This window comes from Chlorocebus sabaeus, chromosome 4 (assembly GCF_047675955.1).
Source record: "Chlorocebus sabaeus isolate Y175 chromosome 4, mChlSab1.0.hap1, whole genome shotgun sequence".
Taxonomy (NCBI): Eukaryota; Metazoa; Chordata; class Mammalia; order Primates; family Cercopithecidae; genus Chlorocebus; species Chlorocebus sabaeus.
Window position 1 is genome coordinate 6,409,956 of NC_132907.1, and position 13,293 is coordinate 6,423,248.

The 13,293-nt window shown below is 36.5% G+C and overlaps 1 protein-coding gene across 12 annotated transcripts in view; it reads right to left on the minus strand.

Annotated features, from left to right (window-relative positions):
- ADGRV1 (adhesion G protein-coupled receptor V1) overlaps positions 1-13,293 on the minus strand; it is a 584,631-nt gene that overhangs the window by 328,559 nt on the left and 242,779 nt on the right. For 11 of the 12 annotated variants that reach the window (XM_073014617.1, XM_007978103.3, XM_073014615.1 and 8 more), the window contains 3 exons: positions 10,888-11,005; positions 9,834-10,005; positions 3,219-3,461 (listed from right to left, as the gene is read on the minus strand). In XM_073014617.1, coding sequence (XP_072870718.1) covers positions 3,219-3,461; positions 9,834-10,005; positions 10,888-11,005 — 533 coding nt within the window. Of the gene's footprint in view, positions 1-3,218; positions 3,462-9,833; positions 10,006-10,118; positions 10,248-10,887; positions 11,006-13,293 lie in introns of those variants that run through there. The other variant, XR_494199.3, reaches the window with a different exon arrangement.

A 13,293-nucleotide genomic window follows, 5' to 3' on the forward strand; every position in this document is an offset into this window, starting at 1 on the left:
ACGAATGGCAAATAGGTATAAGAAAAGGTGCTCAACATCACTGATCATGAGAGAAATGCAAATCAAAACTGCAATGAGATATAATCTCACCCCAGTTAAATGGCTTTTATGCAAAAGAAAGGCAATAATGAATGCTAGTGAGAAGGTGGAGAAAATGGAACCCTCAGACACTGCTAGTAGGAATGTAAATTAGTACAACCACTGTGGAGAAGTTTGGAGATTCCTCAAAAAACTAAAAATAGAGCTACCATGTAATCCAGTAATTCCACTCCTAGGTATACACCCAAAAGAAAGGAAATCCTAGGGATATACCCGAAAGAAGAGAAAGTGTATCGAAGAGATACCTGCACTCTCATGTTTGTTGCAACACTATTCACCAGTCAAGATTTGGAACCAACCGAAGTGTCCATTAACAGATGAACGGATATTGAAAATGTGGTACATATACACAATGCAGTCCAATTAAGCCATTAAAAAGAATGAGATCCTGTCATTTGCAACAACATGGATGGAACTAGAGGTTATTATGTTAAGTGAAATAAGCCACGCAGAGAAACACAAACATTACAAGTTCTCACTTATGTGTGGGAGCTACAAATTGAAACAATTGAACTCATGAAGATGGGGAGCAGAATGATGGTTACCAAAGGCTGAGAAGGGTGGTGGTGATGGGGTGGAGGGGGTTGAGGGAAGTTAGAATGGTCAATGAGTACAAAAAATAGTCAGATAGAATGAATAAAATCTAGTATTTGATAGCACAATAGGATGACTATAGTTAACAATAATTTATTGTACATTTTAAAATAACTAGAAAAGTGTAATTAAATTGTCTGTAACAAAAATAAAGGATAAATGCTTGAAGTGATGGATACCTCATTTATCCTGATGTGATTATTATGCATTGTATGCCTGTAACAAAATATCTCATATATCCCATTAATATATACACCTACTATGTACCTACAAAAATTAAAAATTAAAAAAAAAAACTGGTATTAATGCATTGCCACAAACATTCTCCACTAAGCCCATAATCTCAGGGTAGTATGTTTATGGGTCAGGGCCAGAATGTGTGTGTGTGTGTGTGTGTGTATATATATGTATGTATGTATATATGTGTGTATATATATGTATATATGTATGTGTGTGTGTGTATATATGTATGTATGTATATGTGTGTGTGTATATATATAGAGATTTGTTATAAGATAAGAAATTAGCTCATGCAGTTATAGAGGCTAAGAAGACTCAAGATCATCTGCAGGATGATTTCACAGGCTGGAGACCAAAGTCAGTGGTTCCAGTTCAAACCTTACGGCCTGAGAACTAGGAGAACCAATGGTGTAGTTCCAGTGCAAAGGCCAGCAGGCTTGAGACCCAGGAAAAGCCAATGTTCCATTTTGAGTCCAAAGACTGAAAAAGCCACTATTCCAATTCAAAGCCTATCAGATAGGAAAAATTATCTCTTACTTAAGGGAGGGCCAGGCTTTTTGCTCTATTCAGGACTTCGACTGATTAAATGAGGTTCACCCACATTATGAAGTCAATCTACTTTACTCAGTCTACTGATTTACATGTCAATCTCATTCCAAAAAATAACCCTCACAGAAACACTCAGAATAGTGTTTGACCAGATATATGGGCACTCTGTGGTCCAGTCAAGTTGACATATAAAATTAACCATTATGCTAGGGAAAACTGGAAATTCCTAAAACTATATTGTTCCATAAATAAGTGCCCTTTATGATTTATACACTAGTGACAGCATGCATTTTGCAAAGAATCACTTATAAAGAATCTAGAAAAGATATAAATATATATGATAGAGACGCTGGCCTTCAGATTCTTCTTTTGGCAACTTCAATTTCCCTCTCATCTGACTGAGCACATAAACTCGCTTAAGATGTGCCTCAAATCTCTTTTAACATCTGTTTTTTCATCTCCAGTCCCCTTTCTTCCATTCTACAAAGTAGTAAGTTATGACAATACACATTTTGTGGGATAAGAGGAAGAATGAAACAGACTTTCTATAATTTGTCTTCTATCTTAAATACTCCAATAAAAAATACTCAAGTCTTCTTACTGTAAATGAACATACTTCTCTTTGTGCTATTTATAAAAGACTTTATTTCCAGGGTCTCATATAATTGAGAGTTTTCTTTTTGTTTGCTGAGCTGTGGACTCTGTCATAAAGATAACTTTTACTGCCTAGCAAACTTCCAGAACAGCTTAATATCCACAGCTTGAGGCCTATTCTCTCATCTTGACTCACGTAACTGCTACAGCATACTGGCCACATATATGTTCTCTTTTATGCACAGAATGTCCTGTTTGTTTGAGTCACCCAATGGTGACACAACCAAGCAGGTACTAAAGGGAAATTTTAATGAAACTGTGAAATCTTAAGGCCCAAGGAGTCATCTGGTTTGGAATCTTGAAACATGGGAAATAGAAGAGCTGTCCAGAATGGTAGTTTTCAAATAGTGGGTTTCCTGAAGTTACATAAAGTAAGGGGAACAAAGAGAGGACTAAGGTGGGTCAGCTATGATCCTAACAATCATGCTTCAAGCAGAGTAGAGACACATTTTTGCTTTACTATATTAGAGCTTCACTGCTAAAACAAAAGCAAAAAATAAGGCTGAAAGGTATATGGTATTGTTGGGGCCAAGCCCATGGTCTGGTGACTTAGTGTTATGCAGCATTGATCTTCTGAGTCCCCAGATAGCCTCCCTGTCTTTTATCTAACCTAAGAGGATGGATGTGAAAAAAGTGGCAGCGAGGCTTTGTGAACGCATGGATGTGAAGAAGTGTAAAGATCAGCTAGTACTGGAGGTTCTGAAAAAGAAAATTTTCAACTGTTTTGGATACAAAACATATTAAGATCCTTACTTTCTGCTTCTGGCCTTACACAGTTACATTCTGAAGAAATTTTAACTCCCTAGAGATTTTATAAAACAGATTTATGTAAGATACAGTTTGCACTGTATAACCAATCTTGTCAAAAGAGAGAAAAAATAAGTCTGTCATTTTAAAACATGATCTGTTACTGATGAGTGAAAAGCTGAGCTGTTTCAAGGATAAAGCTTAATGTAATGAACAAAAAATGAATTACGATGTTATCCTCAGAAAATAATGTATCAATTATTCCCTGTGTCATTACTCTAGCTGCAGTTAAAGAAGAAAACTATAATGTGTATGAATATATATTCCATGCTTACCTGGGTACTAAAGTTAACAGACATCATTAGTCCTGTCCCAGAATCTCTGGCCACCTGCAGACTGATTAAAGTGGCCTTCTTGTGAGCCACTGCCAGCCGAGAACCCACAGAAAAATACACGAGGCTTTGAGATTCATCACTTTGTAAGATTTTAATCTGTGCAAATCTGGCACTGTTGTTTATTGCTGCTCCAGCAGTAGCTTCATATAGTTCCACAAAAAAATACACTTCAACCTGTGGTATCTGACAATGAGAAAAAGGAAAAAAAAAAGAACTATTACTAATATATTTCTATCTGTAGATAGTTCTGATATTTAAAAATTGTATGATTCATACACATTATTAGAGAAATAAATATATAAATCTAGAGATATATTCTGTAAATTATGGAATTAAATTCTTAGATTATCATGACATTTATTTTTTGGTCTTTCTTTAAAAATACATTCACTTTCTCTGGGCAAGCTTCTTACTAGAAAATCAATGTCAGGAAATAACCTATGTATACTATGATCAGCAAAAAAATAAATTAAATGTATTCATACCACAAAACACTATAAAGTAGTTAAAAGGAATAAACTAATTCAATATTTTTTAACACAGATGCATCTCAAAATATGACAAGTGAAAATATCAAGCTGTATAATGATATGTATAGCATGATACCATAAAGGTAAAGTTAAAACTACACAAAGCTTAGTATATTTTATTAATAGATACACATTTATGTAAAGTTTTCTTTTTTAACTACCACACCCTGACTGCAGTTGCTCTGGGTGGAGGGTTTGGGTAGGGGACAGGACAGGGAGTGGAGTTGGAGAATATTACTGGGGAGAGGGAAAAAAATGGATTTTCAACTTTGTAAGGTTTTATTTTTCTTTTATTTTTTTAAGTGTTTCAAATAAATATAATCAAATATTTATAATAGTCAATTCTGAAATTTTATGTATTTTTCAAAATTTCCCCAAATTCAGTATATAGTCTAAATGTAGTCTGCTGGTTATAGTTTGCTAATGTTTCACCTTGGTTCCTTCTCGATAGTCTCAAATAATTTATTTTCTAAAGCCTGAATTCAATTTTATAACATATTGGCAATCACCTGTTTTTACTAATGATTCACTCTTAACAAAATCATCCATGAATCTTAGTAATATTGTTACCTTCCCGACATAACTCAAAGGAACTAAGCTGATGCCTTTATAACTGCAGTAACATTGTCTAATTTGATATAATGTATCATTTTTACCTACCAGCAACTGCCATTATGTTTTGTGATCATTTTAATGATAATTATTACATTATGAAATGATACAACGAACCCTTCAGAATTATCCAAGTGTTTATAAGTAAGTTATATCTTAGTCACAGCATAAATCAACTTAATCTCCTTTTGTTTTCTGAAGAAATAGTTAGTTTTTCCTATGGCACATATCATTCTTTACTGTTGCTGATCAACTGTCAGTCAATATTGAAATATGGAAATAATCATACTATTTCCACTTTTCAGAAACTACATTTGGCAAACACAATAAACTAAAGCACTATCAAAGTATAGTAACTATATTCAAGATCTAGTGCGACCAAGTGAGCTTGAATTCAAACTAGTTTCTTTTAACTAAGGATTTCAGTATATTACTGTCCAACAGAGACTTTTATTTATTTTCTAGTAAAATATTTATTTTTCATTGTGATGATTAGAACATTATGTACAGCCACCTACAAACAAAATAATGTTACAATCTAAGTAAAGAATCATCTGAAATTGAACATTGTAAAGATGGGTGCCTACACATCATTAGACTAGTAACATAAAGAGTCTTCCAGTCTTAGAAATAAACAGTCTATTGAAACAACATTTCTGAAGTCTCATAAGAAATCAAGACTCACAGATCATATGTGAACCTCCCCAGACTCCTAAAAATGACAAGAGACCTCATAAGAGCCCATTCCATGTGTAATTCCCAGCAGGTTCTTTTCCTGGTTAGGTCAGAAGCGTCCCAGGATGATCTTTTGCCCTAACTAGTATAAGACGATTTTTCCAAGGACCAGAACTGTTCAGCAATAGAAAAACCAAAGTAACAACGAAACAATACTTTACTTAAATATTTTTGAAAATATTTGCAACAAATATTTAAACACTGGATTTAAATAGACTTTGTGGTTAAGAGCATGCTTCCTAAGTTAATTGTTAACCTTTCACATTTCGCTAATACAGAATCATAAGATAAATCATCAGGAAAAGGGGAAATGGACTGAAATTCAAGAGATGAGTTATAATCTTGGCCCAGTAATTGAATTGGGAAAGTTACTTAAATTCTTAATAATTCGAAAGTGAAAGTATTGAAAAACTGTGGAGATGATAATCTGAGACAGGACAGAGTCAAAAAACTTTGAGTACCAATAGACTGGATTGAGGTAAGGGACACTGCCATTAATGAATGGTGTTGTGGGCGGCAAGCCACCCGGGTGCCAAGGCAAAGGACCGAGGGCACAAGCTGTGCCAGTACAATAAATAAAATATATAAAATAAGAGTAGTTGTACTAGAAATAGATTATAGATATGATGATATATGAGTATTGTTAATCATCAGTTTGTAGCATTACTCTTTAATCCAGTATTATAATAATCTTTGCTCTACAATTATAACCTAGGAAAAACCACAGCATACAAAGACAGGAACTAAAGGGGCATGGTGAGAAGCGACCAGAAGACAAGAGTGTGAGCCCTCTGTCACGCCTGGACAGGGCCACTAGAGGGCTCCTTGGTCTAGCAGTAACACTAGTGCCTGGGAAGGCAACTGTTACTTAGCTGACCTCGGTCTAGCAGTAGCATCAGTGCCTAGGGAAGGCACTCGTTACTTAGCAGACTGGGAAAGGGAGTCTCCCTTTCCCTGGGGGTGTTAGAGAAGACTCTTCTCCACCACCTCTTGTGGAAGGCCTGACATCAGTCAGGCCCACCCACAGCCATCCAGAGGCCTAACTGTCTCCCTGTGATGCTGTGCTTCAGCACTCACGCTCCTGTTTCACTTTCATGTTCCACTCTGTACACCTGGCTCCACCCTCTAAATAGCAGTAGCAAAATTAGTGAAAGTGTTAAAGTCTTTGATCTTTCTGAAAAGAGCATACAAGAAATAATGATATAAGCTGTACTCTCTCTCTCTCTGCCTTGGCTACCTAACAGGGAAAGGCCCCCTGTCTGGTGGGCACATGACTCACGTGACCTTATCAATCATTGGAGATGACTCACACTCCTTACCCTGCCCCTTCTGCCTTGTATCCAATAAAGAACAGCGCGGCCAGGCATTTGGGGCTACTACCGGTCTCCACGTCTTGGTGGTAGTGGTCCGCCGGGCCCAGCTGTCTTTTCTTCTATCTCTTTGTCTTGTGTCTTTATTTCTATGATCTCTTGTCTCTGCACATGAGGAGAAAAACCCACAGACCCTGTAGGGCTGGTCCCTACATGGTGTAATTCTGTGGATGCATTTGTTGTGTCTGCAATATCTGTAACTCTTCTATCACTTGTGTTGATGTAGTTATTACTCAAGTCACTGCATTCCCTTGGGCTCCATCTCCATCCATTCTGAATAATCACAATACTCACCATCTCTTATGAAGGGCCAACTCTGCCGAGAGCTGTGCTAAGAACTTCTTATTCATTATTTTCTTTATTTGCCTCACAGCCATATTATTAACCCCATTAAACCTGGGAGGCTCAGGAAGGCTGAGCAACCTGTCCAATGTCACCCAGTTAATTGGTAGAAGAGTTAAGATTTGAACCAAAGTCTTCCATTATCAGAACCCTAGCTCTTATACTGACTCCAGTGACTCCAAGAATAAGTTCAGTGTAACTGAACTTGTAACTGATGTATTTCCTTTGACAAAAAATGAAGAAGATGGTGTTTAGGTCAAAAGTCTAGCAATAATTGGGGAGCTCTACTAGGACCTCCAAATAATTTCTCAAAGCCCACTACAGAAGAATATTGTCACAGAACATGTGTTGTTTATATCATTAGGTTTCAGTTTATCTGACATAAAAATAATTTGAACTGGATGAGTAATAAGTTCCCTTCTACTCAAAAAAGGTAAAATGTTAAAATGTATGGCAAAAGTACTTTTTAAAAAATATTTTTTCATTCTCATGAGAACATAATCATCTTCCATCTTCTCTCTTTTCAAATTTCCTCTTAATGAAACTAGAGTGTATATTAACCTTGCTTGTACCTTGCCTTTTAACAGGTGAAAAGACAATGAGGGAAAAAAATGTCTTGAAAATTAGCTGCTTCTCAAAATGTAGAAGAAAACTCTATGATTTGAATATCGTATGTGAAAGAGAAAGAAGAGGTGCGAGTAATTTTTTTCTCTTACCTAACTGAAACTATCTGATGACGGGCTGAGCAGCATTTCTCTAGTTAGGATAACAAATATATACAGATAGCACCCCATGTATTGCATGCAACATTCTCTTACCCCTTAATTATATATTCTTCTGCAAGGAGGGCAAGTTCTGAGGAAGCAGTCTTCCCTAACCCCATCTATACTTTAACTTTCCTATTTCTCTTTATTCAGCTTCCCCAAGCCCACTCCTGATGGCTCTTCTCGTCTCTCTTCTTAGAATTACAAGGTTAACATCTACTGTACGAGACAGATATTTAAAGTCTAGTGAAATCTTATCAGTATTCTAATTCACCAAAAATTCTATTCGAGATAAAATGCACAATATAATTTTTAGTAATGCACGTATGCAAAACATATTTATGGAGGATGTAAAACCACATTCTAATTTTTGAACGGCTAACAGTTTTATAGTCTATATAAACTATGCATAAGTTGTAACACTGCATATAACTGATAACTTCCATAAGAAACGTACAGATAATGTTTTGTAAATTTAGAGAATCAACAACTCCAACTAGAGGTTTCATGGGAGGCACCATGGAGAAAGTGGTACTTTGATTAAGAGAAAGCTATAGTTAAGAAATACGGAGGCTGGGCACGGTGACTCATACCTGCAATCCCAGCACTTTGGGAGGCCAAGGTGGGTGGATCCCTTGAGGCTGTAAGTTTGAGACCAGCCAGGCCAACAGGGTGAATCCCCGCCTCTACTAAAAATACAAAAATTAGCTGGGCATGGTGGTGTGCACCTATAATCCCAGCTACTCGGGAGACTGAGGCATGAGAATCACTTGAACTCAGGAGGTGGAGGTTGCAGTGAGCCAAGATTGCAGCACTGCAATGCAGCCTGGGCCACAGAGCGAGGCTCTATCTCAAAAAAGAAAATAACAAAAAGAAATCTGGGGTTGAAAGGGTTGATGGAAGCATAAAAATATTTGGAAGAAATGCGTGAAGAAGGGTTTAAATGTTTTCAAGTAGAATACAGTAAGTCTTCACTTAACCATGACAGATTCTTGGAAACAACAACTTTAAAGGAAAGGACATACACTGTGCAGTAGGAACTCAACTGTTGTTTATATCAATTAGTCTATGGTAAAACTGGTTTCATTATACAGCACATTGTTTCACATAAAGTTGCAGTTTCCAAGAGCCTATTGAGTACGTGAAGTGAGGACATACTATATGATCAAATGCCTTGAGTACTGAAATTTCAGTTCCTCATTGTCAGTGTGACAGAAAGTTTTAGTAGCTGATGATAACTCAAGAAAAGCAAAAAACAATGATGTGATATGTTGAACTACAAAAAAAAGAGTGGGGATTCAAGACCTTAAGGAAAATATATTTTCTAGCGCTACCACCACCAGAGTGGCCACAAGAGCAACACACTTGCCTGCATCAACTTCCCTGCATAGCTCTAGTACATACATATAGCTCTCTAAAATCTTTCTGATCAAAGAAATCAAGTCCTTTGACGCTAGTTAATTGGCTGTCTTACATTAGGCAAAAATCAAGACAGCTTTAGAATACTTGTTATTGCTATAAAGCAAGTATGCTTCCAGATATTTTTAAAGTAATACTGAAAAGACAAAAGACCAGCTTAATAAGACTATCAGTGGCCATGCCATGACTATTTGAATATCAAAAAGAAAATCACTTAGTAATAAAAATTATTTGAATTTGAATTTATAGTGATACTGAAAGAAGAAATGTTATCATTATATAAAAGAGATAGCATGCAAGATAAATATGATTCTAATGGTATATACTTAATATTTTATTAATTTTAATGTGTAGAGTTAGCATATCAAGACACGTCTTTTATTAAGCACGTATTCATTTATTAAGCAATGATAAACATTTTTTTCTTTGTATGTAAGTAGGAAGGGGTTAATAAAAAGAATTGTGAAGAAGACATTTATTTCGAGAAAAGGAAATAACTGTACCAAGAATACAAACAAAACAAGTGAAACCTACATGGTTGTTATTTTAGAATATGACGAGAAACAAAAAAACAGAAAAATGACAAGTTTATTTACAAAATTCATAATGTAATCAAGTCTGTCTAAAGTTTGTTGTCAGCAAAGAGATTTAGACATTATGGCTAAGAAAGACACAAAGAATCTCCATATTAACAATGTATAAGTTTCAATAGTGGTTTTAAAATTATTAATTCTAAAGAAATATAATTAGAAGTTGACACTAGTGTGTGTCTTCATTTCTTACCTTCTCTGGTTTGAGTTCAATGCTGATAAAGCATTTTGTTTGACCCGTTGTACAGGTTGTGGTCCCTGACACAGACCGAAGTTCCTCCATCAGGTTTACCCCATCTTTCTGGAGCACGACAACTGTTTTGTTAAGTGTGACTCGCCAAAAGACCTTGACATCTTCAAAGGCCCTGTGAGCAAGAAACCCACCCAATGCCTTAACAAAGGGTGTCATCCCCATGTCTAATAGAGTTTATTATCACTGTGCCAAATGGTACCTCTCCATCCAAAGTATAGCACTTACTTTACCATTGATGATGCTGAAAATGACCAATTTTCCTCACTACAAATGAGAGAATTAAATTAAGCCTCAGGGCTTATGTGGTTTTCTTTGACTACATTCCATTCGATAATGAATAAGTATCCTGATACTCTGTATAAGGAATGTAAAAACAAATAATATTTTTCTATTATGTCCAAAAAATGTGAAAATGAGAATTACAGGGAGTTCTTAAAGGCAAGTAAATGTTCCTCATTTCTCTTTTAAAAAGAATTTTTCTAAAGAAATAACACTTCCACTCATAATGGTTGTTTCTGAAAAATAGGGCAAAGGGAGACTTACATTCTCACAGATTATTTAGGCCCAAAATGGAAAACGTAATATGTACACATGTGCATGTGTGCATGCCAAGCACATGTATGTGATTAGTATCCAAAGATGCTACTATACAGTTTTAAGTTGCAAACAAAATTTTGGTACTCCAAGTTTTCCTTACAGGAAAATGGTATGTATGTGGAGTGAGCAGATAACAGGCAGTAAGATGAAGTGATGACCTACATAGTCTGATATTTGTACGGTACTTCATGAAGTATAAAACACTCAAGGTAACCCTAAGTTATGATCATAAATGAAGTATCATAATCACAGATTAAGAACTAGAGCATCTGAAGACATGCCAAATTCCATACTACTTCCTTCTATCTTACCCTGCCTCTACCATTGTATGAATTGAAATTGGATTTATACAGACACATAGAATGTTACGTCTTCCATATACTATATATATACTTACCTGTTTGGCTGTCTTGTGACAATAAGGTGCAATCTTCTCATATCAGCTCCTTCCCTGAGTTCTAGTCCACTCTGGGACTCCTCACTGAATCCTATGATGCCATTGTGAAGGTCACTCCCTGAAAAAAGAATGGAGGGCTATAACATATTCAAGAATTATTTAAAAGACCTCCCATGCTCCACTAATCTTGCCAGCTCACATGGTTTAAAAGTGAGAAATTCACAGGTGGTGAGGGGAGCTAGAGTTGTTAAAATATCTTTATTAAAAATAAACTAAACTGTGATAACATCAAGGTGGCTGTTTGGGAATAGAAGAAAAGAAGAAATAAATCATCAAATCCCACTCTTTCCCCTGACATACATATTCATTTTTCTATTAAGATCCTACTTTACATTTGACAGTACTTGAAATTTTAGATATTTATCTGTTTTAAGACTATATATCCCCCACAGAATGTAAGTCCTACTCGAGCAACAACTTTTATTCACTACTGTATCCCCAGCTCCGAGACAAGAACTGAGCATATACTAAGTGTTGAATAAATATTTGTCAAATAAATGAACTCTGCTCAACGGATTTACCTTCACATAAGAGGTTTGACTAAAAGACCATCTCTGCTATTAAGCTATTTGCCCCAGAACAAAACAGAAATATTAAGGAACTCCTGAGCATCTCTGGGTATCAGAAACTTTCCTAAGCAACACTTGAGGTTAGAGGTACCATTATACTTAAAAAAAATGTTTAAACTGGAACAAAACTAGGGCCCATACTATACAGAAATCATCACTTCAAATTCTAGGCAGCACCTAAACCAGCTTCTCAGACTAGAGAAATACCAGTGCACAGCGCTGACTGCTTTCTATTTCTCCATGACCCAGTTTTGCATTGATCCTAGAAGCAATGATCCTAAAGCAATCAGCCTGAAAAACAATGTGTATTAGTTCATTTTTATGCTGCTATAAAGATGCTAGCTGAGACTAGGTAATTTATAAACAAAAGAGGTTTGATTCACAGTTCTGCATGTCTAGGGAGGCCTCAGCAAACTTATAATCACAGTGGAAGGGGAAGCAAAGCACATCATATATGGTGGCAGGAGAGAGAGCAAGAGGAAGTGTTACTTTTAAACCATCAGATCTCATAAGAATTCACTCACTATCACAAGAACAGCATGGGGCAAACTGCCCCCACGATCCAATCATCTCCCACCAGGTCCCACCCTCGACACACGGGGATTTGGGGGTTACAACTGGAGATAAGAATTGAGTGGGGACACAGAGCCAAACCATATTATCACGTGTACCCATCACCCTGCAACCTGATTCCTGGCATTCTAAGGAGACAGAACTTCTGAAGTTAGGGAGTAGGTTGGGTTAAGGAAACAGGAAACCACTGAACTGTCCTGATAGGGAAGAACTAGTAGTCATCAGCCTCTGGACCATTTCCCTGGTCTTAAAGTAAATGTGGAGCCCCTTTGTTAGGGACATGCAAGTGATGGGTTACATTTGTCCTAGGATCTCATGTGTGTTTTGTTTCAGACTACCAATCCTCATCCTCACCCATTAATCACTACAATCACTTCGTAGCCTGGTATCAGAATCTGACATTGACTTTTTATCTTTGGCAGCAATTGTTTTCTTGTCACCTTAAGTGAGGATTTGGGCTCTTCAAGACTATCACAGCAGAACCCTCATTTCCTTTTCCAAGGCAATAGCAATTAGCATGATTCTAATGAAAATAACACTTCCCTTGTCACATTTACAATAACAAATTTGATTTCAGATTTCTAGTAAGATGATTCCAGACTGATAATATGCCAATGATCGAAATCAAAACTAAATAAACTACTTTTTCCCTGACTTACTCAGAAAGTTTGCTCCAAAATCTAAATGTGAAAAGATTATAAAGATGGGTGGATGCAGCAAAATTAATTACCCAGTTAAGTGAGAAATATTATTAAGAAAAAAATGCCAGATAGGGAAAAGATGAGGGCAACATTTGCAAGTAAAGGAACTTAAGGTATTATGACCACGTGAATGTGCCTGGTGGTGTAGTCAGGCCAATTACATCACATGACGTTAGTGGTAGCTATGGCAGGGTGTCAGTCATTTGCAACAGGTGTGTGATGAGTGTGCCTTATGTAGGGAAAGTAAACATCACAGAATCTCACAGAGCTCAGCTGACTTACCATTTGCCTGGTGAGTTAAAACTAAGCTCAGAGCTGATGAAGGGATAGGCACTGGTAGGCTATATTATCTCATAAAACAGGGAAGCACTTCCATTCCAGTTGGTACCTAACTTCTGTCCTGAGCCCCCAAAGAGCCCACTGCCACTTCCTTAACCAGGACTACAAGACCTCCTCGTGATCCATTAATTAATGGAGTATCGCTTAGAACAGCAAAGAACCTC